The sequence below is a fragment of the Corythoichthys intestinalis genome, chromosome 8 (genome assembly GCF_030265065.1).
Source record: "Corythoichthys intestinalis isolate RoL2023-P3 chromosome 8, ASM3026506v1, whole genome shotgun sequence".
NCBI classification, from domain to species: domain Eukaryota; kingdom Metazoa; phylum Chordata; class Actinopteri; order Syngnathiformes; family Syngnathidae; genus Corythoichthys; species Corythoichthys intestinalis.
In genome coordinates this window covers 55713921-55741686 of record NC_080402.1, presented here as the reverse complement: position 1 = coordinate 55741686, position 27766 = coordinate 55713921, and the positions used below count along the sequence as shown (strand labels likewise).

The 27766-nt window shown below is 38.7% G+C and overlaps 1 protein-coding gene across 2 annotated transcripts in view; it reads left to right on the top strand.

The window, feature by feature from the left end:
* LOC130921004 (sialic acid synthase-like) overlaps positions 1-22807 on the top strand; it is a 28207-nt gene extending 5400 nt beyond the window's left edge. The window contains exons 2-6 of one of the 2 annotated variants that reach the window (XM_057844595.1): positions 6593-6808; positions 6877-6976; positions 12976-13130; positions 13222-13488; positions 22430-22807. In XM_057844595.1, coding sequence (XP_057700578.1) covers positions 6593-6808; positions 6877-6976; positions 12976-13130; positions 13222-13488; positions 22430-22621 — 930 coding nt within the window. In that variant the 3' untranslated portion in view covers positions 22622-22807. Of the gene's footprint in view, positions 1-6592; positions 6809-6876; positions 6977-12975; positions 13131-13221; positions 13489-16524; positions 16755-22429 lie in introns of those variants that run through there. The other variant, XM_057844596.1, reaches the window with a different exon arrangement.
* The last annotated feature ends 4959 nt before the right edge of the window (positions 22808-27766 follow it).

The window sequence follows — 27766 nt, the reverse complement described above, 5'->3', positions numbered from 1 at the left end:
TTTCATTTTGTTAAGTTCTTTGCTAAATTGAATAAAGAACAGTCTTATCTTAAACTTAATGAATTCCCATTTGCCTGCGTTACTTTCCAGTGAGCCATTATCAGCAATTTCCTTAATTATTTCCCTAATCTTAATGCAATATTCCTCATTTTGCAACAATTTGGCATTAAATTTCCAATACCCCTTATTCCGGCTTTCCCTTCTTTTGGATTCCAATGCTAACTCAACAAAACAATGATCTGACAGGGGCGCTTTAGCAATCTCAGATTGAGAAATATCAAAACCTTATTACTCACTAACCAATAATCAATTCTGCTAGCTTTGAACCAAGAGTAACGCTTAACCCCTAGGTTGAGACTCTGCCATTTATCAATTAAATTTTTATCTGTCATAAAACTGTGAACAATGAACAACAACAAAAAAAGCTACAATGCTCAAGTAGGTCGAAATTCAGCGTAGGGCTACTTTTGTTTTCTCCTTGAGATAACTGCTGTTGTGATTTGGTGTAAACCACAGGTGTCAAACCGATTCCAGAAAGGGCCAAGTGGGTGCAGGTTTGCTTTCCAACCAATGAAGAGGACACCTTTTCACCAATTAGATCTTTTACATGTGTAATCAGTTAAACTTTGTCAGGTGCTGCTTGTTTCAGCAGGAAGTTCATTGGTTAAACTCTCTGCGTTGTATCGGTTGGAACAAAATCCAGCACCCACTCGGCCCTTTCTGGAATCGTTTTGACACCTGTGGTGTAAACAAATAAAAGTTGATTTGATTTGATTTGACTTAGAACACATCCATAACTGAACAGTATGAACATGCAGGTGACAATGTTTTTTTTTAGGTAACCTATTGTGATTCCTCGGTTTTATTATTATTATTATTATTATAGTTATTCTTTGTTCCGCAGCCCCTTTGAGCTCAATTTGACCCCCTTAGAAGGCTTCAAAATGCACCAAAATCGGCAGGCAGGTCAAGACAGGTGCAATCTTTGAAACCGTGTAAAGACAAATTCCAAATACACAATGTAGCGCACCCTAGCAGTCATTCATTGTCCCGCCAACGCTTTGAGCCCTACTTCCCTACTTTGACCCCCTCAGAATGCTTCAAAACGCACCAAACTCAACAGCCAGGTGAACACTGGTGAAAACTTTGATAAAATGTAAAAAAAAAAAAAAAAAAAAAATCTAATTATGCGTAAATGTGTGTATTGCCCCCTAGGAACAAAACCACCATTTCATTTTTTTTTTTTTTTAAGGTGAAAGGAGGTAACAACGCAAAGGTTAAAACTTAGAACACTTCAGTACTATATGAATGGGATACCATACGCAGTGCCCAGACTGCCGTTAGTACTACATCCAGTTTTCTTTGGGTGGTCAGAGCGTGTCCCCCTGCCCCCCCAGTAATGCCCTTGCCATACAAAACGACTCCTGGGATATGTAGTCTTTTGCGTTGCTTTCGGTTTTGAAAAAGGACAACAAATGATGGAAATATGGAGATAAACAAATGGTCCATGCAGCGTTTTAATGCTTTTTTATGAGTGCAATAAAACTATAAAACTCAAATGACATTATCTCCTGTTTTACGTGGTCGATTGACTTCAAGTAAAAACTGGTGTGGACCTCAACATCCGCACTTTCAAATGAGACCAACCAGTGGCACGTGGGTGACGTAATTACAGCGTGACGAGGCTTCAAAGATGATATGCATAAACGTGTTGCTGCCTGCCGACACGTTCGGTGTTAAAGGGTCAAATTACATAAAATAATTTTCTTGGTACAACCTGTTTTTTTTTTTTTAACCTGTCATACTCAGTTGCTTGACACGGGAGTGTCCTATTGCGCTGAACAGTTTTAATGTATCACATGGGAGTATTAAATACTCCCATTGTGTTTATTCATTATGTTTCGTTTATTAGAAGAAAGCAGCGAGCAGGAAGGGGTTAAGGGGGGACAGAAAGGAAAACAGAAAAGGAGAGAGACAGAGAAGAAAAGAAGAAACAACAACAAGAAATACATTAAACACCTACACCTACTATGAATATAGTAGTGCTATCGTAAGCTAGTTGTATTTCCGGTGGAAACCATGTGGGGGACCTGATGACTGAGGAGAAAAAAGAGGGGTGGGGGGAGTCAGAAAGTGATGTGATTGGATGGGGTGGAGCATACACAAATAAGCAGTGTGAAGTGTAGAACCCAGTATTATGTGAATCACTTGTAAGTGTGGATAAGTTGACATCCTATTCTATGCTACCTGATGGCTATTCCTGGTTCTGATGGTTTCTCTACGTGAGTGTGTCTAATTGCACCTAGTCATGCGTGAATCCCATCAGACGTGTGATAGTCCTGCAGACAAGTGGAAATGCTTCGCAGGGGCCGCCCCAGTGCCACAGCCCATCCCTCCTGCCGCAGCTCAACAAGTGGGCTGACAAGGGATGAGTGGACGTGACGCCAAAAAAACCTACTCATTGGCGGCAATCATGAATAATTGTGATAATAACAATATCTAGGTAAAAATACACATTTGGAGACACTTTATTTAAATTGTATTTTGTGTTTGTGCTGCAGGCACTCTGACAGTGACAGCGACCACAACACACAGTTACAGTAATGCTGCTGTTTACAATGACTGATGGTGCTGTAATGGTGGCCACCACTAAAAGGCGACGTACACAAATCTCTTCTCGGTTTAGTCAATACTGCTCTCAAGTATACATACTCACGTAAAAGTAACACGAAAATTGCTATGGTCAAGGCTTGATAGGTAGAGCAAAAAACCTGCGTTTCCTTGTGTTAGATCAAATAACAGCTGAAAGGTGAAATGCTGGGTTTCAATTTAACTGCAAAACCTGCATCTGGGTTGAGGTTCGCCTAAAGAGGGCGGGGAAATATCATTGGGCCGTTTGGGTAAAAATGTAGTTGCGTAGGAGCTGCCAATCCTGTGTTTCTCAGGCGCTGTGGAGGTGCTGATGAGCAAAGGCTGCGAGAGCCTCCGCCTCTTAACTTGTGGTTGGATGTATTCCCAACGGCTGCAGGATTGCTGCTGATCGCCAGAGATAGGCTGGAGATAGTAAAAACAAGCATGTGCTACTACAGGCAAATGACAGCAACAACCTTGAGCTGATTTATATATACTATATATACAGTATATAAGCTTGTTGCCGTCATTTGTCGTATAACCATAACCTGCATGTACACTTTTTGCTGGGGACGGGACATTTATAAGACCAAACAGATTGGGTGAACGAGGGTCAGGGCTACATTTCTAATGAATACGAACCTAATTAATAGATGGCCTAAATGGTCAATGCAAAATAAATCTGTTTTGAGTCATACTAACGTTCATGTGTATTGGTTAAGGTGATATACCGTTTGATTCAAACCTTCATTTCAAAAACTACTAAACTACTAAAGAAACATTTTGAAAACTTCCAGAATAAATGTCTGGATTTCATTTGCAAATTTAAATTATAATACTTGAACAGCACTTCCAAATCAATTCCTCGCCTTTAGAATACCAAAATCACACAAAACTACCCTGACTCATGTCACAAACGGCGGCGATCAGCCAGCCCCAGGCGGTGGGAAAGTTTCGACTCCTCTTTTTCCTGCTGCGGCCCCGGCAGGCTGTAGTGTTTGTCTCGGGGGACACAGCAGGGGAAGGAATGCCGAAAATGGCACATTCTCGGTGGACAAACCGGCCAACATCGGAGCGCGTGGCTGCTCAAGGCCAAGCCGATTATAGCGCTCTCTAGGCAGGCAAGCGAAGAGGGCCGAGGGAGGGGGTGGAGGCTCGACACAATCGAGAGTCGGAGACGAGAGCATGTGGCTGCCCGAGCACGGGCCCTCCCACTTTCATTGGTTGGCCCGGGAGGCGGGCATTCCTGCCTTCTCGGTGGACAAACCGGAGGCTTGTCACACGCCGTGGTCGCCGGCCGATGAAGACGGGCACTCCCGCCTTCACCAGTTCACAGGGAGCATTGTCACCCACAAAAGCAAGCCACCTCCTCATTAAAACGTGGGCCATGATCGCTGTATTAGATATAGTATATAACACGTTGCTTACTCACTTCCTCGTCCCTCTAATGGTAGCTTGATTGTCAGACTTGTTTTGCCCATTCTTCGCGGTGAACAGGATATTTTGGAAATCCAAAATGGCTCCCCCCACTCTCCCTGGTGTAGCAACAAAAGCCTACAGCACATTGGGCAGGCGTGACGTGAAATCAGCAATCCTTCTGCATACAGTCGCATGGCTGTATAGTGGAGATGATTTCATTCTCTGACGTCACATCTGCCTTCTTCCTCAACCCAAGGCTCTAGCCCGAAGTCAGTCGTTTTCATGGTGCGGGATTCATAAAGTTAAATATATACAGTGGTATAAAAAAGTATCTGAAGCTTTTGGAATTTCTCACATTTCTGCATAAAATTGCCATCAAATGTGACCTAATCTTTGTCAAAATCACACTGATGAAAAAAACAGTGTCTGCTTTAACTAAAACCACCCAAACATTTATAGGTTTTCATATTTTAATGAGGATAGTATGCCAAAAATAAGACAAAACCATCAAATGTAATATTTTGTGTCCCCTTTGGCAGCAATAACATGTAATAGCAATAATAGCAAGACGCTTCCTGTAGCTGCAGACCAGTCTAACACATTGATCAGGGCTAATCTTGGCCCGTTCTTTTCAACACAACTGCTGTAGTTCAGTCACATTCCTGGGACGTCTGGCATGAATCGCTGTCTTTAGGTCATGCCACAGCATTTCAATGGGATTCAAATCTGGACAATGACTTGACCACTCCAGAATGTGTATTTTGTTCTTGTAAAACCATTCTGAAGTTGATTTACGTCTGTGTTTTGGATCATTGTCTTGTTGCAGCACCCATCCTCTTTCTGGCTTCATCTGTCTGACAGACGGCCTCAGGTTTTATTGCAAAACATCCCGATTAACTTTTGAATTAATTCTAACATTAATGTTTGCAAGTTGTCCAGGCCCTGACGAAGCAAAACTGCCCCAAATCATGATACTCCCTCCACCATGCTTCACTGTGGGGATGAGATGTTAATGTTGGTGAGCTGTTCCATTTTTCCTCCACATGACGTTGTGTGTTACTCCCAAACAATTCGACTTTGGTTTCATCAGTCCAAAAAATATTTTGCCAAAATATCTGTGGAGTGTCCAAGTGCCTTTTTTCAGACATTAAACGAGCAACAATGTTTATTTTAGACAGCAGTGGCTTTCTTCTGGAGTCCTCCCATGAACACCATTCTTGGCCATAGTTTTACACATAGTTGATGTATACACAGAGATATTGGACTGCTCTAGTGATATCAGTGAGTCTTTAGCAGACACTCTGGTTTTTTTTTTTACCTCTCTGAGTATTCTGTGCTGAACTCTTGGCGTCATCTTTGGTAGACAGCCTCTCTTTTGGAGAGAAGCAACAGTGCCAAACTCTCTGCATTTGTAGACAACTTCCCTGACTGTCGATTGATGAACATCCAGACTTTTTGAGATGGTTTTGTATCCTTTCCCAGCTTTATACAAATCAACAATCCTTGATCGCAGGTCTTCACACAGCTCTTCTGACCAAGCCATGATGCACATCAGACAATGCTTCTCATCAAGACGATTCTTACAGGGCAGCTCTCAACCACTCGTCAGTGATTGGGCACATCTGACTTAAATTATTTGGTAAAAAATTGGTTTCAATTGCTCTATAGGTCTCCTTCTGTCATTGTTTGCATGTTATCTTCATTAAAATATGAAAACCTATAAATGTTTGTGTATTTTTAGTTAAAGCAGAAACTGTTTTTTCATCTGTGTGATTTTGACAAAGATCAGATCACATTTGATGGTGATTTTTATGCAGAAATGTGAGTAATTCCTAAAGGTTCAGATACTTTTTCATACCACTGTATATCGATCGCTTCCACAGACACCCAAGCGGTCCATTTCATTCAGGAGCGTAAAATACCACGTGTAATATGAAATAAACATGTTTTTTTGTGTCACATGCACTTTAATGTTATGCTAACTCAGATGCAGGTCGGACTTTCAGTAGCAAAATTAGTGATGTGTTCCCCACCTCCTGTCTTTTTACTTCACTTACAGTAACTGCTGCTACTGGGCGGAAAAAAAACAAAAAAAACCACTGTAATATCCCTCCTTTTGAAGGGGGCAGAGGCGGCGGCATATTGCCGACGTCAAGTCATCAGCCAATCCAATGTGTGTTTCAGGGGGGAAAAATGGACCGGCACATTCAGCAAGTGAAAAGAGGGTTAAATGTAATTCTGAACATAATGAAAGTGATTAACTTAATAATGGTAGGGTCAATTGTATCCTTACAACATATGTGACGGCAATCTAAATTAACTATTTAACTGAACTCATTATATAATGCAATTAAGGTTGCTTAAAAGTTGGTGGGGACAGTTTGAGCATCTTGAAACGCTGTTAGTGTTACGTCTCTACTGTCCTTATGCAGACCTACGCCCTTCGTGACACGTATTGACATTGTGCTTCCAGTATTTTTGTTTTCTTCAAATGGTGTCACTATTTCGTTTAATCCTTTACAAATAATAATTGCTTTGACAGGACTGTGGTGCTGATTGTGCCAAATTCCAGAAGAGTGAGCTGCAGTACAAGTTCAACAAACGTGCTTTGGAGCGTCCTTACAAGACCAAAAACTCATGGGGGGAAACCTATGGTGACCACAAGCGCTATCTGGAGTTCAGCCATGGACAGTTCAGGGAGCTGCAGAAATACGCAAAGGAAGTGGGAATCTTCTTTACTGCCTCGGGAATGGATGAAGTAAGTCACTCGATTTATTTTTATGTTCAACGTTTTCAACAAAAGTAACATCAAATTGCACCTTTTAGATGGCGGTAGAGTTCCTCGATGAGATAAATGTGCCTTTCTTCAAAGTGGGCTCAGGAGACACCAACAACTTTCCTTATCTGGAAAAGGCTGCCAAGAAAGGTGAGTTTACTGTTACTGGGAGTTAAAAAAAAAAAACCACATCATTCATTCATTCATTCATTCAATCATCAATATTTTAATTGGGAATGGATTAAACGTCTTATCACCACCTTTGGCAGACAATGATAAATCACCAAAGGATCAACACAAATTTGTAGCATTCTGTCTGCTTCCAGAGAGTTGGAGCTAGCACACTGTTCCCAAATGAATATTAATTAATATAGTCCACCATCAGCTCGGAATAGAGCAGGGGTGTCAAATATAAGGCCCGTCAGGGGGTCCGATCCGGCCTGTGGGGTTGTCCTGCCTGGCTGGCTGTGAATGCTCATCTTTCGGTGAAGGCTATTTAAGATTTTTTTATTCTGTCACAGGCACTTTATGCTTTTTTATTGAACAAGTATTATCTAAAAAGTCATAATTCAGAGCACAGCTGTCTACTTCTTGAGGCGCTTTAAGGGCTAAAGCTGTTCTTCAAAAGATACAGTGTAACATTTAATTGGTAAAAGCGCAGCCTGGCCACCCACGCTTCATGATATGATGTATTTTGTCTTGTAATCATAGGACCATTGTTCATTATGTGATTGATGTTCTCCTTATGATCACAAGTAAACTTTGAAAAGACTTCTGGAGTGAGAGCCTTTTTCTTCTTAAAACAAAGGGAGAATGGATTTTCTCCCCTGACAGGTATACCGATCCCTTTTTTTCAAAATCAAGGAAAAATCTGAAGGGATGACTGAAAAATATATATATGGCGGAAAACACTCAGGTGACTTGACGTGACGTGACTTGACCGCTCTGAGACCCCCAATTTGGCCAAATTTCAAAATTGTCCCGATATGCGCGTGTGATATATCAATGGAAACCTTAAAATCTCAATTTTCTGGGGGAAGAAAAATTTTGAACAGGAGGGCATTTTTAAAAACCCAAATTTTTTTAAACAGCAAAACCCTATCTGGAGGTGAGAGTATGAAAGAGCAGCATTAAAGACACCATGACTTTCACGAGATATTGTCACGTACTTACCTTGTTTCGATCCAAAAACTCCATGTTGCATGCATCACTGAGTGTCAGGAAATTCATAGCTGGATTTTTGGGGATTGTATGGGTGAAACATGGTCATATAACAAGGGTCGCAATGCAGAAATCGCAGACATCAAGGAGTGGTCGAGATTTTCTTTTTCATGTATTTTACCTTTTGAAAAAAAGTTTTTTTTTCAATTTTTCTTTGTTTGGATCGAGTATTTATCATCTAACATATTGGAAAAATGCGACAGTAACCCCAAAAAAATACAATTAAGCGATAGTTATGAGGTAGATATTCGTGACTTTTTTACAGATGCCAATTTTTTCATTATGACGTAATTTTTTTTAAAGTTTAAAATATGTGAGTGAATCATTTTTTAAAGTCTTTTTTTTTTTTTGTTAAACAAAATATTAGACACTAATTAATGATTCTAAGCTAAAAATGACAGACATTTTGAATGATGAATATAATTAATTACCTTCGTTTTATGGGTTGAAACAAAAGCGGTTGTGCGACATATGTAAACGGGGGTTTCCAGAGTAAAACGGACAAATTAAAAATAGTTCGGGGGCTTAATGCGCCATGAATCTGCTATGACAGCATATAGACATATTGTTCTATCAAACACAACAGTTGTTTTGGCTTAAAATACAGCAGTTTCTTTTAAGGAGTAGTGCAAGAGCAGAAACTGCTTTTTCAGCCTTGTCTGTGTTTTCCACCATATACATTATTAAATAAAGGAAAATAAAATAAATTTGCTTGAACACTGCTACACGCGCGTTCTGAAGTTGCTGTCCATTGATGCCTCGCATCACATCGAGTAGAAGGCATTTGAGCCAATGCTGAATAGTTTGGAGTTGAATCCAGCGAACAATATACAAATAAAGTAGTATGAAGACAAAATGGATGACTATTTTTAAAAAATGTTATTACCTGACTTAACTGTACTTAACTGTGTAGTCTACAACTGTACATTTTGAAGTTTATCAAACTTTTTAAAGTTTTTAATAAAGCATCTGAGTATAAAAAAAAATAAAATACAAAGAATTTCTCAACACACAAATCAAAAGTCCTGTTCATTCGAATTTAGAAAAAGGGCTGCTGATTGATATTTTTTTCCCTTGTGGTCAAAGCGTTGATATCAATTGTGTCAATGACTCATTTATTATCTTTAAACAAACTAAACAACAAAACTGATTAAGGAGGAGGCAAACTAAAATGTATCAATTGTCTTCATCAAACAGTTGTTCATAAATGCAATCCAACTCCAATTTCAGAGGACACTCTGTTGTAGGACAATTTACATACAGTTTGAATGGGAGGTTCTGTTTAAATCTTTTATATGAATGGGTTTATGTGTGTTGTTTCTTTTTAAAAAGAAATGAGAAGACTTTACTATCTAACAATAACTACGTGCTAATATGCTTTTCTAAAGCACAATACAAATGGCGACTTAAGACACAAATTCGCATCATCCGTGCAAAGTAGTAACATCTCAACAATGAATACAGGCAACAAACAAGACAATTGGCTTCATTTACTCACCTCTGACGGGGCACACTGGATCTTACAACACACAAGACAATCTAACTCACGACACTTCGTAATAATAATATTCCTATCCCTCAAAAAAATAATGTTCACAAAAAGAAAAGCGCACAATGCAAAGAGGACTGGCATTCCCAATCAAAATAGCTGTGCAAAATACACATAAAACTTGCTCAGACTTTGCCTTGGTTAGATCTCTAATTTAAACTCGCCATTGACACCTTGTGGTGGATTTCAATCACTACCTTACGTAGTTAAAGAAACTGTGGAAGAACGGCAGGGAGCCCATGTGACGTCCCGGTCGGCAACGTCAACAATGGCGAGCTGTTAGTTTATTTTTTGACTGAAAATTTTACAAATTTTATTAAAGCGAAAACATTAAGAGGGGTTTTAATATAAAATTACTATAACTTGTACTCAAATGTATCTTTTAAGAACTACAAGTCTTTCTATCCGTGGATCCCTTTAACAGAAAGAATGGTAATAATGTTAATGCCATCTTGAGGATTTATTGTTATAATAAACAAATACAGTACTTATGTACAGTATGTTGAATGTTTATGTCCGTCTTGTGTCTTACCTTTCCATTCCAACAATAATTTACAGAAAAACATGTCATATTTCAGAGATGGATTCATTGCGATTAATTACGATTAATTAATTTTTAAGCTGTGATTAACTCGATTAAAAATTGTATTCGTTTGACATGCCCAATACATATATGTATATACGTTTTCACAATATTCCATTTCTAACCTTTCTACAGTGGTATGAAAAAGTATCTGAACATTTTGGAATTTCTCACATTTCTGCATAAAATCACCATCAAATCTGATCTGATCTTTGTCAAAATCACACAGATGTAAAAACTGTCTGCTTTAACTAAAACCACCTAAACATTTATAGGTTTGCATATTTTAATGACGATAACATGCAAACGATGACAGAGGGGGGAGTGAGTGAACCCACTGCCTAAGGCGACTTAAAGAGCAATTGAAACCAATTTTTACATAACAATGTAAGTCGGGGGTGTGCCCAATCACTGATGAGTGGTTTAAAGCTGCCCTGGCCACTATAAAACGCACACCTGATAAGAATTGTCTTGATGAGAAGCATTGTCTAATGTGCATCAAAGCTCGGTCAAAAGCGCTGTCTGAAGACCTGCGATCAAGGATTGTTGATTTGTATAAAGCTGGGAAAGGATACAAAACCATTTCTAAAAGTCTGAATGTTCATCAATCGACAGTCAGAGAAGTTGTCTACAGATGGAGAGAGTTTGGCACTGTTGCTTCTCTCCCAAGGAGTGGTCGTCCACCAAAGATGACGCCAAAAGTTCAGTGTAGAATACTCAAAGAGGTAAAAAAAGAACCTTAAAGTGTCTGGCACTGTCCAATATTTCTGTGTGCTCATCAACCTTATGTAAAACTATGGCCAAGAATGGTGTTCATGTTAGAACTCCACGGAGAAAGCCACTGCAGTCTCAAAAAACATTGTTGCTCGTTTATGTTCGCAAAAAGACACTTGGACATTCCAAAGAAGTAGACTGTGGACTATTAAAACCAAAGTTGAATTTTATGGGAGTACCACACAACATCATGTGTGGAGGAAAAATGGAACAGCTCACCAACATCAACACCTCATCCCCACTGTGAAGCATGGTGGAGGGACAACCATGATTTGGTGCTGTTTTGCTACCTCAGGGCCTGGACAATTTGCAATCATTAATGGAATAATGAATTCAAAGGTTTATCCGGATGTTTTGCAAGAAAACCTGAGGCAGTCTGTTAGACCGTTGACGCTAAAAAGAGGATGGATGCTGCAACAAAACAATTATCCAAAACACAGAAGTAAATAAACTTCAGAATGGTTTCAAAAGAACAAAATACACATTCTCGAGTGGCCGAGTCAAAGTCCAGACTTGAACCCCATTGAGATGCCGTGGCATGACCTAAGGACAGCTCTTCATGCCAGACATCCCTGGAATCTGACTGAACTTCAGCAGTTTTGTTGAGAAGAATTGGCCAAGATTAGTCCTGATCGACGTGCCAGACTGATCTGCAGCTACAGGAAGCATCTGGTTGAAATTATTGCTGCCAAAGGGGGCGGGGGCACAAAATATTAAATGTGATGGTTCACTTACTAATTTTTCTGTCATTGTTTGCATACTATCCCAATTAAAATATGAAAACCTAAAAATGACAGTTTTTTTCCTCTGTGTGATTTTGACAAAGATCAGATCACATTTGATGGTGATTTTATGCACGATTGTGAGAAATTCCAAAAACTTCAGATACTTTTTCATACCACTGAATGAATAAAATCCTTTTTACAACTGCTTAGAGGAGCAGCTGACAGGCTAGATGGTTCGCCTCAACCAACTACCCCGTCACCAAGACAATTAAATTTAATGCTGTTGATAACTAACCCTTTGCTGTTTGGAAAGCCCCTGCCAATGCCATTTGGTGATAACAATGACAAGCGAAATAGAAAAGGCAAAGAAAAAAATTGCCAATGTTTTTGTCATTTGTGTTTCTCAATGAATAAAACTAAAAGTCAATGAAACAAAAATTCATTCATTCATTTTCCATGCCGCTTTTCCTCACGAGGGTCGCGGAGGTGCTGGAGCCTATCCCACCTAACTACGGGCAGTAGGCAGGGGACACCCTGAACTGGTTGCCAGCCAATCGCAGGAAACATAAAAATTGCCATTGTTTTTTTCCTTTTGGGATTTTCAATGACAAAAAGTAAAAGTCAATGACAAAACATACTTTTATATTTTCATTCATTTATTTATTCATCCATTTATTTCTATATATATTTATTTATGTATGTTCATTCATTTATTTTTTAATTTCCACACTTATGTGATTCCATATGGAATGGCCTCCCTATGAAATTACAATGGCTACTGATCTGCAGCTACAGGAAGCGTATGGTTGAAGTTATTGCGGCCAAAAAGGGGGGGGGGGGGCACAAAATATTAAATGTGATGGTTCACTTACTTATTTTTCTCCCTTTTGCAATTGTTTGCATACTATCCTCATTAAAATGTGAAAACCTAAATATTTGGGTGGTTTTAGTTAAAGCATTTTTTTCCTCTGTGTGATTTTGACAAAGATCAGATCACATTTGATGGTGATTTTATGCAGGATTGTGAGGAATTCCAAAAGGTTCAGATACATTTTCATACCACTGTAACAACCTAATGAAATGCTTCTCAAGAAAGTAACATGGAAAAGAACATCGAATTTTAGTCATTTTTTTTCATTGATTGGAATTACCGTTTGCATATAAAGTTAATAATCAGCGCCTAATTACGTTATGCTTATTGTACTGATATTTTACTATATGTGTTATATAACACTTGTGGTATTGTTGAACATTTCTTTAATTTATCCATTATACTTCTCTTTTGTGTGTGTGTCAGGACGTCCCATGGTGGTGTCCAGTGGCATGCAGTCCATCGAGACGATGCGTGAAGTGTACAAGACTGTGAAGAAGCACAACCAAAACTTTGTCTTCCTGCAGTGCACCAGCACGTACCCTCTTGACCCTGAGGATGTTCACCTCAGAGTGATCACAGTAAATAGAATAGAAATGACTTAAACACCTTTCAGTTACAGTATGCGCTAGAATTCTGCATGCTTGATCTAATAACTACATCTCTCAACAGGAATTCCAGAAGGAGTTCCCCGATATCCCCATCGGGTACTCTGGCCATGAGCCTGGAATCAGTATTTCAGTCGCGGCTGTTGCTCTGGGCGCAAAGGTTGTAGAGCGCCACGTGACACTGGACAAGACTTGGAGGGGGAGTGATCATGCAGGATCTCTGGAGCCCACTGAACTGGCTGAGATGATTCATTCTATCCGACTGGTGGAGAAAGCACTTGGAAGTGGCCTTAAGAAGAGGTTGCCCTGCGAGGAGCCATTTCACAGAAAGGTGGGATATTACTGACCAACTTCTCTAATTACAATTCAACCAAAAGTTTTTCAGATGTAATCAGGCTTGCCAACTCACTGGAAAAAAAATATAAAGGACACCTCATTGGTAGAGCCGGCCGGGCCAATGACCGTCACCCTTTAATTATTTCTTTGTATATGAAAAGCGATTTTTAAAAATCATAATAATTTTACTCAAAACTGAATTAATTTGGTACATATTTCAGCTCAAGCACATGAAAAACAACAATCATCAGCGATGTATTTTAATACAAAAAATACTAAAAGTAACATCTGTCATGCTAAATTTAAAACTGTATCATTTAATTATTTTTCTGTTAAGCCCCTTCTTCACCCGAGGACCTTTCTCGCCCCCCAACGCTCTGCCACCACTGTAAATGTTATCAATTGTCTATAAAATTATTATTATTATAAGTACACCTCTGCATAACATTGTGTCCTTTTTAATAATTAAGAAAAAAATATATAGGGTGGAAAACATTGACAAGACTGAAAAAGCAGTTTCTGCCCTTGCAGTCCTTTTTAAAATAAACTGCTGTATTTTAATCCAAAAGGACTGTTGTGTTTGATAGAACAATATATCTATATGCTCCCATAGGAGATTCATGGCGCATGAAGCCCCCGAACTATTTTTAATTTTTCCGTTTTACCCTGGAAACCCCCGTTTACAGACGTCACTTAACCGCTTTTGTTTCAACCCAGCCATAAAGCGAAGGTAATTAATTATATTTATAATTCAAAATGTTATTATTAGCTTAGAATCATTAATTGATGTCTGACATTTCGTTAAAAAAAAAAAAGACTTTAAAACATTTTTCACTCGCATATTTTAAACTTTTAAACAAATTATGTCACAATGAAAAAAATGGTGTCTGTAAAAAAAGTCACGGATATTTACCTCATAACTATCGCTTAATTGCATTTTTTTTTGTTACTGTCGCATTTTCTCTGATATGTTAGATGATAAATAATCGATCCAAACAAAGAAAAATCAAAAAACGTTTAAAAGGGTAAATATATGAAAAAGAAAATCTCGACTACTCCTACTCCTGCGATTTCTGCATTGCGACCCATGTTTCACTCATAAAATCCGCCAAAAATCCGGCCGTGGCCATTCACAACTGTGTCTTGACACTCGGTGATATATGCTACATGGAGTTTTTGGATCAAAAAGAGGTAACTACGTGATAATATCTCATTAAAATCATGGCGTCTTTAATTCTGCTCTCATGTGCTCTCGCCTCCAGATAGGGTTTTGCTGTTTAAATAACTTTTTAAAAAAATTTTTTAAATGCCCTCCTGTTCAAAATTTTTTAAAGCTTTCCAATGATGTATCACACATGCATATAGGACAATTTTCAAATCTGGCCAAACTGGGGGTCTCAGAGTGGAACTTCAAGTCACCTGAGTGTTTTCCGCCATTGATCAACTTACAATAAAGTATAAGTTTATTAACATTGAGAGTCCTACTGAATGTAAAAGAAAGCTTATTCACAGCCACAACAGCTTTGAGAGCAAAATATTATAAGATTGCAGAATTTGGCAGAACACCGACCTGATCCAGAGGTAGCTATTTTGTCGACACCATTTTCATGTATGCGTTGCCTTACGCCACTGACAATGGCTCCTGTTTCAACACTCTATCCTTTACCACCATATGCCCTGTCTTTCTTAAATATTATATCTTCTGGTTGTCTTACGTCTCTGACCGTTCTTGGGAGTAATTTACATGGCTATATTTGCGTAGTGCTCGCAAATGCTACTCAGTGACACCCAACGAACACTTTTAATGTTTTTATTAATAACAAATCTTAATTCTGTTACTTGAAACTGCAATTTCTGGAGAAATTACTCTGGGTCTTTGATGTGTGGCGATACAGATCTTAGCCTCGCCCAGGTTGGTTTGGGGACATTTCGGGCACATATCAGGCCACTTCATGTTGATTTGAGGACATTTGTTTGGGGGGCGTGTCCTGGTCATATCAGGTCATTTGCTGACATATGGGGGTTGTGTCCTAGTCAGGTTATCTGGGGACATTTGGAGGGCGTGTCCTGGTCATAACAGGTCATTTGAGGGCTTGTCCTGGTCATCTCAGGTCATTTGGGGGCTTGTCCTGGTCATATCAGGTCATTTGGGGACATTTGGGGGGGGGGGGTGGGTCCTAGTCATATCAGGTCATTTGGGGACATTTGAGGGGACACGTCCTATTGCTATCTGGTCGTTCCCTGTTGATTTGGGGACATTTGTTTTTTTGCCATTGAAAATGAATGGGAAATTTGGACGTCCATGGCCATCAATGGCATTAACATCCATATGCGTCAATGGAATCTAAGTACCTTTGGCATCAATTGAATTGATATACATGGCCATCAATGGCATCTGATTAAATTGGCCTCAATTTACTGTTAATGCCATTGGAAATGAATGGGGGAAAATTGCACGTCCATGGGCGTCAATGGCATCAATTTCCAAATGCCTCAATGGAATCGGGGACATTTGGGGGACACGTCCTATTTATATCTGTTCATTTCCAGTTAATTTGGGGACATTTGTTTTTTTGTCGTGAAAATTAATGGGAAATTTGAACGTCCATGGCCGTCAATGGCATCGACTTACATATGAGTCAATGGAGTCCAAGTACATCGGCATCAATAGAATCGACATACATGGCCGTCAATGGCAAGGACGTGCATAGCCCTCATTTGCAATTGTGTACGTGTGCATCAACGCAATGCGAATGACATTGGAAAAAATGAAGGGGAAATTTGGACGTGCATGGCCGTCAATAGCATTGACTTACATATGCGTCAATGTAATCCATGTACATTGGCACCAATAGATTCGACATACATGGCCATTTTCTTAAGACGCTTGTAGATAGGGTTGCCAACCGTTCCTTGAAAAACAGTATCGTCTCGTATTCAGAAACAAAAGTGTCCGTCCCGTATTCAGTTTACAAGGGACGCGCTTTTTCCAGTATTACCATGAATATTCATAATCGTGTTTTACTTGTAGACCGAATGAACACTGTCATGGTGCTTTTCAAGAACACGTGGTGGAACGCAACGCTTCCCACGCCCTCATGTTTTCTGAACAATGAGCTGACAGAAAAATGACAATCCAGCTCATCTCAATGGTCGAGGAGGTACTGCCGTTTGCCATGAGGAAAACGGAAGACAACATAAGAATGTAGGAAAAAAGGGGTTTGTGTGAAGAGCGAGTAAAAAGCTTATTCAAAATGATGATCATTTGTTTTGTTGTTCTTCTCTGTGTACTTTAGTTTCACTATTCATTCATTCATTTTCCATGCCGCTTATTCCTCACGAGGGTCGCGGAGGTGCTGGAGCCTATCCCAGCTAACTTCGGGCAGTAGGCAGGGGACACCCTGAATTGGTTGCCAGCCAATCGCAGGGCACAAGGAGACACACAACCATTCACGCACACACTCACACCTATGGACAATTTAGAGTGTTCAATCAGCCTACCATGCATGTTTTTGGGATGTGGGAGGAAACCGGAGTTCCCGGAGGAAACCCACGCAGGCACGGGGAGAACATGCAAACTCCACACAGGAAGGCCGAAGCCCGGGATTGAACCCTTGGTCTCAGAACTGTGAGGCAGACGTGCTAACCACTCAGCCACCGTGCCGCCTAGTTTCACTATATGTATTATATTTTTGAGTTCTGTCAATTTCGTTTGCATTTCCACATTATATTTGGAGTGATCATTTGTGAAAGTGTTTTTTGCTGAGGGGGACTTTGAAAAATTGTTTGAAAAAAAAAAAAAAAAAAAAACATAAGTTTGTTGCAGAGTTAACATTTGCACATTAAAAAAAATATATATATTTTTAAATATATATATGTATATATATATATATATATATATATATATATATATATATATATATATATTAGGGGTGTAACGGTACACAAAAATCTCGGTTCGGTACGTACCTCGGTTTTGAGGTCACGGTTCGGTTCATTTTCGGTACAGTAAGAAAACAAAATGCAAAATATAAATGTGCTAGTTGTTTGTTACACACTTTTGTGCTTTCAACAATAGGAACATTAGCCTCTACAAAGCTGGAATTCTGGTCAAAAATAGAAAATACAATATTCTGAAATGTAGAAATTTTGAAAAACAAAATAAAAATAACTTTGGCTAAGACTTTTTCTTTAAAATAAATATCTGATGTGCAAAATTGAACTGTTGCAACACTGAAGTGAAGAGTTGTTCCATCTATATTCTTTTTTAATTTGAATTCCCCACCCAGAAAGCCAACCATCTTCCATGTTAACATTTAACCATTACCCACGCTGCTCACTGCACTTCTGAGTGGTGCGACGGCCCCGGCCGTTTAATTGTTATCTTTTTTGAGACTGTCAGTCATCTGATCGCCGCGTCCGCCAGCTTGCTGCCTCCCCTCCCAACGTGGCGTACTCTGATTGACGCCGGACAGGCTGACGACGTCACCGCCGCTGACGGGCCACCCGAACTAGCCGCTGTCTGACATGTATCCATTATGCAGCGCTTTGTTTACATTTGCGGCAATAACGACACTTTACGGCAGCTAATCCGATACACGGTAATACGGCTCTGGGTAATACTATTAGGCCGTTGTTTGAGCTTGCATACCCGCGTGTGTGTTGTATTGTTAACCAAATAAAGGCCGCGTTAACAAAAGTCATCTGACCGCTCGTCATTATACAGTCAACACTCAAAGAGTTCACTACTTCGCATTTGACAGCATACGTGCCGCGTACCTCCTCGCCAGCTGTTAGCTCGCTATTCATTCACCTGTGCATTTGATCGCTATTTTGTTACACTCCCGCTTTTTCGGTGAGGTATTTTGTGTTCATTCGTTATTGGATCGTTTTTGTTCACCACTGTAAATAAGAGCATCGCAGCAGTAGAGGTAAACTGCCGTTTTCGTTCAACCCGTTTTGTTTAGTGTAGAAGCCAGGTTAGTGGCTGTATTGTTTTTTCTTTTTTACAATCAGTGTTTACTTAGCGGGTGGGGTTCAAGTGTAGTTTCATTTTTTTTGTTGTTTTGGCCTGAGCTTACGCTGAAGCTAGCTTCTTCCGCATTTTGTGTATTTTGTTCATTGCGAGTTCGACTTGTGTGAATAAATTTGTGTCCACTTGCAACTTGTGTGCGTGCCTCGTTTTATGTTACGCCCTTAGCAGCCGTCCGTGGGACGTAACAGTGGGATTATGGGAAGCATCAGCGGGCATTCCGCGCTTGCGTTAAATGCGTCAAATATTTTAACATGATTAATTCAAAAAAATTAATTACCGCCCGTTTACGTTTGACGTTAAGTTTGACAGCACTTTACGTTTCGTCAGAAACTCGTTCGGTACGCCCCCGTACCGAACCGAGGACCCCGAACCGAAACGGTTCAATACAAATACATGTACCGTTACACCCTTAATATATATATATATATATATATATATATATATATATATATATATATATATATATATATATATATATATATATATATATATTAGGGCTGTCAAAATTATCGCGTTAACGGGCGTTAATTAATTTTTTTAATTAATCACACTAAAATATTTGACGCAATTAACGCAGATGCCCCGCTCAGGGAGTTTTAAATGACAGTACACATTGAAACGCTCACTTGTTGTGTTTTATGGAGTTTTTCCGCCCTCTGCTGGCGCTTGGGTGCGACTGATTTTATAGGCATGCATGAGCATTGAGTAAGTAATTATTGACATCAACAATGGCGGGCTACTAGTTTATTTTTTGATTGAAAATTTTACAAATTTTATTAAAACGAAAACATTAAGAGGGGTTTTAATATAAAATTTCTCTAACTTGTACTAACATTTTTCTATTAAGAACTACAAGTCTTTCTATCCATGGATCGCTTTAACAGAATGTTAATGATGTTAATGCCATCTTGTTGATTTATTGTTATAATAAACAAATAGTCCTTATGTACCTTATGTTGAATGTATATATCCATCTTGTGTCTTATCTTTCCATTCCAACAATAATTTACGGAAAAATATGGCATATTTTATAGATGGTTTGAATTGCGATTAATTGCGATTAATTACGATTAATTAATTTTTAAGCTGTAATTAACTCGATTAAAAATTTTAATCGTTTGACAGCCCTAATATATATATATATATATATATATATATATATATATATATATATATATATATATATATATATATATATATATATATATATATATATATATGTGTGTGTGTGTGTGTGTGTGTGTGTGTGTGTGTGTATATATATGTATATATATGTAGATATATAGATATATATCACCCCCCCAACACACATACACAACACACACGCACCCCGCACCCACAAACAAAAGGCTTAAAGGTTAAATTATGCAGTTTTAAATTTAGTATGACAGATGCTAGTTTTATTGTAGTATTTTTCCTATTAAAAATATGTTGCTGATAATTATTGTTTTTCACTCAAATCTGTACCTGATTAATTCAGTTTTGTGTAAAAATAATGATGATAATTAAAAAAAAAAACACTTCTAACATACAAAGAAATGACTAAAGGGTGATGGTTATCGGGCCCTTGGTATTTTTTCAGGGAGTTGGCAACCTTACTTGTACTACAAGTCTTGTAGACCCATGACGCCAATTAAATCCTAGATGGTGAGTATGCATGAGAAATTAGCACTAAAAGAAAGAATCGCCAAACTGGTCCAACAGCTGTCTAGTGTGTGCAAAAGAGAAATGCAGCGAGCGTGAGAGAAAATAAAAGATTGCAGTTGGCCTAAGGAAAAAAATTGTGTGTACCCTTTTGATCAAATTAGCCCTTAGATGCAACGAGGATTACTAATCCGATCCATGGGATATTCCTGGTTTGTGGTCCCACTATAACACATCATTTTTGTACAATTGTCTGTTTTTTTCCTGGCTTTCATTTATTTGGGTGTAATTACAGTGTTGACCACTGTACGGTGGCAGTGACTTCCTGCAAAAATATACAAAGTTGAAGTGTCTTTTGTTAAAGATTATTGAATATATATACTGTAGATTTATTTCCACCTACAGAGAGATAATCTAAATTTAAAAAATCCGGAACTCACGTTGCATGATTTTTCAATAATTTATTTGTAATTTACTGGGGCTCATAAGTGTTGGCAGAGTTAACTCTCACAGCGGTACATGTCGTGTACCTTTTCAGTTCGCAAAAGCACCGAATATAGAAGTAAATACAAACTGTCAAAATAAGGAGGACAAGGAAACGCTGCTGCTTGCTCGGTCACTCGCTGCACACATAGCAACTGCATGCAGGAGGACATTTATTCACCACGCCCACACAGGTGCACACAATCAAGTAAAATAGTAAAAGTAAAATCAAGTAAAAACATATAACTGAGAGCATAGTTTAACCATAAGTATTTGTACCCCTGAGAAAATCAGTGCTAATATTTAGTGCAGAAGCCTTTGTTTGCAATTATAGAGGTCAGACACTTTCTGTAGTTCTCCACCAGGTTTTCACATATGAAAACAGGGATTTTGGCCCATTCCTCCTCACCAATCTTCTCTAGATCTGTCAGGTTTCGGGGCTGTCGTTGAGAAACACGAAGTCTCAGCTCCATTCAAAGATTTTCTATTGGATTGAGGTCTGCAGACTGGCTAGGCGACTCCAGGACCTTAATATGCTTTTTACGCAGCCGCTCCTTGGTCAGCTTGGCTGTGTGGTTCGGATCATTGTCATTTTGGAAGATCCAACCACGACTCATCTTCAAGTCTCTGAGTGAGGGAAGGAGGTTGTGGCTCAATATCTGACGATACATCACCATTCATCCTCTGAATGATACAGTACAGTCGTCCTGTTCCCTTTGCCGAAAAGCAGCCCCACAGCATTAGGTTTCCACCCTCATACTTCACAGTATGGATGGTGTTCTTGGGATTGTACTCATCCTTCTTTTTCCTCCACACACGACAAGTAAAGTTTGCACCAAAAAGTTTGACTTTGGTCTCATCTGACCACATGGCTTTCTTCCATGACCCCTCTGTCTCATTCAGATGGTCCCTGGCAAACTGCAGACGGTCCTTCACATGTACTGGCTTCAACAGGGGAACCTTCTGAGCAATGCATGATTTCAAACCATTGCACCGTAACGTTCTACTGACAGTAGCCTTTGAAAATGTGCATCCAGCTCTCTTTAGGTTTTTGACCAGCTCCTGCCGTGTAGTTCTAGGCTGATCCCTCACTTTTCTCATCATGAGGGATGCCCCACGAGACGATATTTTACATGGAGCCCCAGTCCGAGATAGATCAGTCATGTTTAGCCTTTTCCATTTTCTAACAATTGCTGCAGCAGTTGATTTAATCTCACCAAGCTGCTTTCCAATCATCCCATTGCCTTTTTTAGTTTCATGGAGCTCAACAATTTTTTTCTCTGGTGTCTTTCGAAAGCTCTCGGGTCTTGTCCATGGTAGCAGTTGAATTATGACTGACTGTGGGGTGCACAGGTGACAATATTGAGCTTAAACCGGTGGTGGGTGGGTGCTTACTTATGGGGTCAAGGTGGACTTTTTTTTTAAGGTAGACCGACTACTCTTTGAGTGTCATAATTATTGCTGATTCTCAGAGGAACAAATACTTATGAACCCCAGTAAATTACAATTACATTTTTGCATATGGAGAAAATACTTTTACTTTTTATTTTTAAAGTCAATTTTAAAACAAGTACTACAAGTATTTTTTCCACAAAAGAACATAGTGGAAGACCACTGATAAACTTTAAAAGCAACATTGCATAACATAACATTGTAGCCAAATAATCTGGTCTGGTGCCGTCTTTTGCCTATGTTTACTGTACTAGATTTGTGGGAGACTAGGATTCATTGACCAAGTATGAATGGTAAAGTATTATGACCTGCTTTTTTTCAGCTGGGAAAGTCTGTCGTGGCAAAGGTGAAGATCCCCAAAGGAGCTGTCCTCAGTCTGGACATGTTGGCGGTGAAGGTGGCCGAACCAATGGGTGTCGCAGCTGAAGATATCTTCCAGCTGGTTGGCAAAGTTGTAAATGAGGATGTTGGTGAAGATGAGAGCATCATACCAGAAGTAGTGGATGGCCTGTAGCCATTTTCTAAAATGTGATCATTTTGTTCAATCTGGAGAAATTCTTCTACAGAGTAACACACAATCAGTTATTATATTAATTATCCCCAAATGAATACTGTGGAATGTACGGATTTCCTTTGTGTCGAGGCACAGTCAGATTCTATACAAAATCATGTGTTGTTTTGCTCATCTTAAATTATAAATTAAATTATGATTTCATTTTAAAAAATCCTGCTATCAGTGTATTCTTTCTATCGAGACAGATGTTTACATTACGTAGAGCACGTATTTACCTATGTAATTACATCAAAAGAAATTAGCATTATTTATGTATGTTATAGGATTATGTATACAGTAACTATTTACAGTACGTTAAAAGACAACAATAAATGTAATTGAATAGACTGACAGTTTTATTATGTGAGTAAATTTAGAGACAAGTTTACTTAAATTCATTCTGCAATCTGCATGTGAAGTTAATGGCCAAAGATCTTACTGAAGTAAGAGTAGTGTTAAGAGTAGTGCTACTTCAAAATAATATTACTCAAGTAAAAGTAGTCGTCGAAAAAGTGTACTCAAGTACAAGTAAAAAAGTATTCGGTGAAAAGACTCAAGTAATGAACATTGTGAGTAACTGCTTACAATGTTCAAAACATTTCTTTTAAACAATGTTTTTTTGCGACATAAAGTTACCTATTTTAGCTGTTATTATTATACTGAATGGTAACCCATTAAATAACTCAATTAGGCCAAATATACTTTTTTAAAGTAAAAATCATTGAATTCCGGCGAGAGACAAAAAATAATAATACAAAACTGAAGAATCATCCGTCCAAAGAGCATAAGTGCCCTCTAGTGGAGAAAGTACAAGTAAAAAAGTATTCGGTGAAAAGACTCAAGTAATGAACATTGTGAGTAACTGCTTACAATGTTCAAAACATTTCTTTTAAACAATGTTTTTTTGCGACATAAAGTTACCTATTTTAGCTGTTATTATTATACTGAATGGTAACCCATTAAATAACTCAATTAGGCCAAATATACTTTTTTAAAGTAAAAATCATTGAATTCCGGCGAGAGACAAAAAATAATAATACAAAACTGAAGAATCATCCGTCCAAAGAGCATAAGTGCCCTCTAGTGGAGAAAATATTTCCTAGTTTGAATAGTTGAACAGTGAATATTACCTTTATAGTTCCTATTATGAAATCAATAGGATCATATCTCTGGTTTTCGGTGGTCAATCGGTGCCAATTAAAAACTGGGAGAGCGGTTCAAATTCACGCTACTGAGTCATGTTGACGGCGGCGTTCTATGTCAGATACTTCATTTTTACGGTGCTTTAAAGACGCCAAGTGATTGAACAAGTCGGCATGATCATAGAACGACAAGCTTGAGCCTGGTACAACGGAGTCATGTAATTATTGTCGCGAAATCTCATTGGTGAAAATGGTTAAGCCACTGTTGGCGTCTCTGGCAATAAAAAAAGGAAAATCTATTTTGTAGAAAAAAAGAGGAAAAATGTAACGACGAGTGTAGCCCAAAGTAGTGGAGTAAGAGTAGTGTTTCTTCTTAAAAAATCTACTCAAGTAAAAGTAAAAATTATGGCTTAGTTAAACTGCTCTTAGAAATACATTTTTCTCAAAAAGTTACTCAAGTAAATGTAATGCGTTACTACCATAAGCAGAGTTTGACTTTTGGGGCAGGGGGGCACAATATCTTGATGACCCCGAAACGCAGTGTCACCAATAAAATTATTTTACAAGAATATTTATAATGATAAGTTGAAAATGAGCGTTTTTTGTTTCCCATCATTCTTGAGGGGAATTCTAAAATCAGGCTGCCTAGGCTATACTTTTCGCATAGATTGTCATCCATTGAATATGGTAAGCCCACCGGTGTCATGCCAATGTAGTTAACCCAGTCTGCGTGGAGCCACTGCGCTGCATTGATTTGCTTGATTTCCATGTTTTGGTGATGTAGTTATCTACGAGGTTTTAAAACATGCATCCATAAAAAAAAACTTTTTTTTTCTGTGTATACCGTAACATACGTACTGAACATTAAAAAAGCCAATGTTTCACTGTTTTACTCGTTGAATGACCTATAACTGTTCTTACTGTAATTCAAGTCCCGTATGGAGTTTCTCCTGTTTTGTAAATGTCGATGTCTAAAATATATACCGGTAACTATGGTTCTTTTCTGGCTTCAGTTAATCGTTTATGTTGACAACCCTCATAACTAATGTGTGAGTGTGCACGCTCTCGCAGCCAGGGGACACAATTTTTGACGGGGGTAAATACATTGGCAAGACACCGGTGGTGGCTCTGTTGTACAATTAGTGTCTTTTGTGGGGCAAATTGAAACTCCGCTCACCATTTTGACGGTGGTCTCATGCGTTTCATGGTCCACATTTTCAATCCTTGGTTCTTGCTCAGAAGTTGTTGTCACTTTTGAAAGCTTAGGTTTGAAAAAAATGACGTATACCTATCTTGCCTTTTTAGTCCTCGGGTGGTTTTGGCTAAGCAAAGCAAATGACCGTCTAAGGTGCTAGCCACATAATCTGTTCGATAAATAATTTTGACCCATTATAAAAATATCTTTTTTGTTCATTTCATTCATTTTTGTTGTTTTAATTGCTTTACAACTTTTATAGCGAATATTTTAACAGAAAAGGGGCCTGACCCCTCCTGAAAATCCGCTTATGGTTACTACCCACCTCTGCATATAGAGGTGATCATACTCTACAGTATTTTCATTGTGTTTGTACTATACACAGATGGGCAGCTGTTTGTTCATTATGTATGTAAATATGCACCGTTTGACAAAGTGACATTATTGGAAAGATTTGAGACAAATCAGAAAAAAAAAAAAAAATCACCTCAGACTCAAAGGAAAATCACAACACACTAGTTTAGCGTAGGGTGACCAAACGTCCTCTTTTGCCCGGACATGTCCTACTTTCACGTAGTATCTTCGTCGTCCGGGCGGGTTTTATGAATTTATAAAAATGTCCGTTTTTTATGATTTTTCACGGGACCAATTTGAAGAGAATCCCTCCGGCCGCTGGGTGGCAGCAGTTGACATGGCTCCTACTAGAAGGGAGGGAAGGACTGGTTCTTCTTGTTTTTGATGGCAGTTTACCCCTATCATGAGGCATTAATGCCATATATTGGGTTGACGATTTGGCCACAACGCCTGCCCAGTTGTTAAGTTTTTTTTACGATAAATACGTATATAATGGCAACTATTGACTTATGTTGGAGCTTTAACTGTAAAATCCCGTTTGGTGTCGCATCGTTATGCTGCCGATGATTGTAAATTTTTATAGCAAAGTTTGATTTTTGCCTCAGCTAACTATCAGTAAGCTAAACCACGCTAGGCATTATGGGAAACGTAGTTTTGAACTGCTACGTTTGGAAACATGCTGGTTGAATCGTTTGTCAGTTTTTTTCGGTTATTGTTTGTGTGCAATCTAGAGCATTGAATGGGAATAACAATTTGTCAATGACATTTGTCGCTATAGTAATTTATAAAAATGTTTAGTTGGCACATAGTCTACTATTGGATTGTTGTATTATTGTATTATGTATTGACTGGACTACATTTCCATGGGTCTGCATTATATATATATATATATATATATCAGGGGTCGCGTTAACCGGATATTTTCCGTCGTTGACCGGTTTTTTAAAACGGTGATGGAAAAAACTGAAATCCGTCCATCATTTTGACAGGTTGCAATTCACACCCCAGACCACAGGGTGGCGAGTCAGCATATTAGCTATTGTCTCTCTTAATGCATGATGTCGTTGGCTCTTCTGTCAGAATATTGTAGCGTCACCGGGGTCTGGCGGCGGCACCGTGATTGACACATCAACGCGAGGTTCTTATTGGTGCACCCGGTGTGCCAGCGCGTCATCCAATCACCCAATCACATGACGTCACAACTCCGCCCCCCTGACCGGAGCCGCCATATTGTGTGTCAGCTCGTCATATTTACACATTACCGCTACGTACATGCCTCCTATTACGGCGTGTTTTTCTGCTCGTTAATATTAATAATCAAAATGGTGAAGGCGTGTGTGATGGTTGGTTGCTGTAACAGAGAAGATAGACGGAGAGACTTGAAGTTCTATCCGTATTCTGAGAGACCCGAGATGAGAGCGAGATGGACTGCTGTAATTCGACAAGAAATCTGGGCACCAAACGATCACCACAGACTATGTAGTAGTCATTTTATATCTGGTAAGATGCATTTAATATATATTTAGAATATTTTGGGCTGACAACCACAATTAAGATCATTGTGTGACGTTGGTGATTGGGGTCTATATCGCTGCCTCTTTTTCTTTGGGGGCGGAGTTGTTGGCGGTAAGCAGAGTAAAAAGGGAGAAAAATACCACGACTTCCGTGTCTAATTTTTCGCCGCCAAGCAAGCGTTACAATATTAATTCAAAATGAATAAAAACTAAACTATTGAATATGTCATCATTATCATTTTAAAAATTTAAGTGACGGGTAAAAATAGACTATGACCGGATTTTTATGACCCTGTCAGTCAAAATGACAGACAACGAAAATGTCTAGCGCAACCTCTGATATATATATATATATATATATATACTGGACTGTCTCAGAAAATTAGAATATTGTGTATTCTAATTTCCTGAGACAGTCCAGTATATATATATTTTTTTCAAAATGCATTTTTCCATCCAGAGTGAGGGGGCGCACTTTAAATATATTAAAGTAATATAGCCATCTTTGAGTGAACTTCGAGTAAAATTCAAGTAACTTAAGGCCGGGCTGAGTGTTCTCTTTTTTGGAAATCAAAATATGGTCACCCTAGTTTAGCGCAGCTTTGGGTAATGTAAATTTGTTAAAGGTATTCTCATAATGAACAGACATTTGCTCATGTAATGCGTTTCAAATAAATGTGCTTTGTCCCTTTATTTGTTTTTCCACTTGTTTTAACAATGGACATGTAGACTTGTTAGACTGGAATTTGTATTCCTTGTGTACACCTGTTTACATTTTCTATCCTAGAAGACCGCCTTGGTCATCTATGAGGTAAAAAAAAAAAAAAAAACGTTATATAATCGGTAGATGTGTTGTCCTCCCACATTTCGAAAACATTTATGGTTCATTTCCATAGATGTT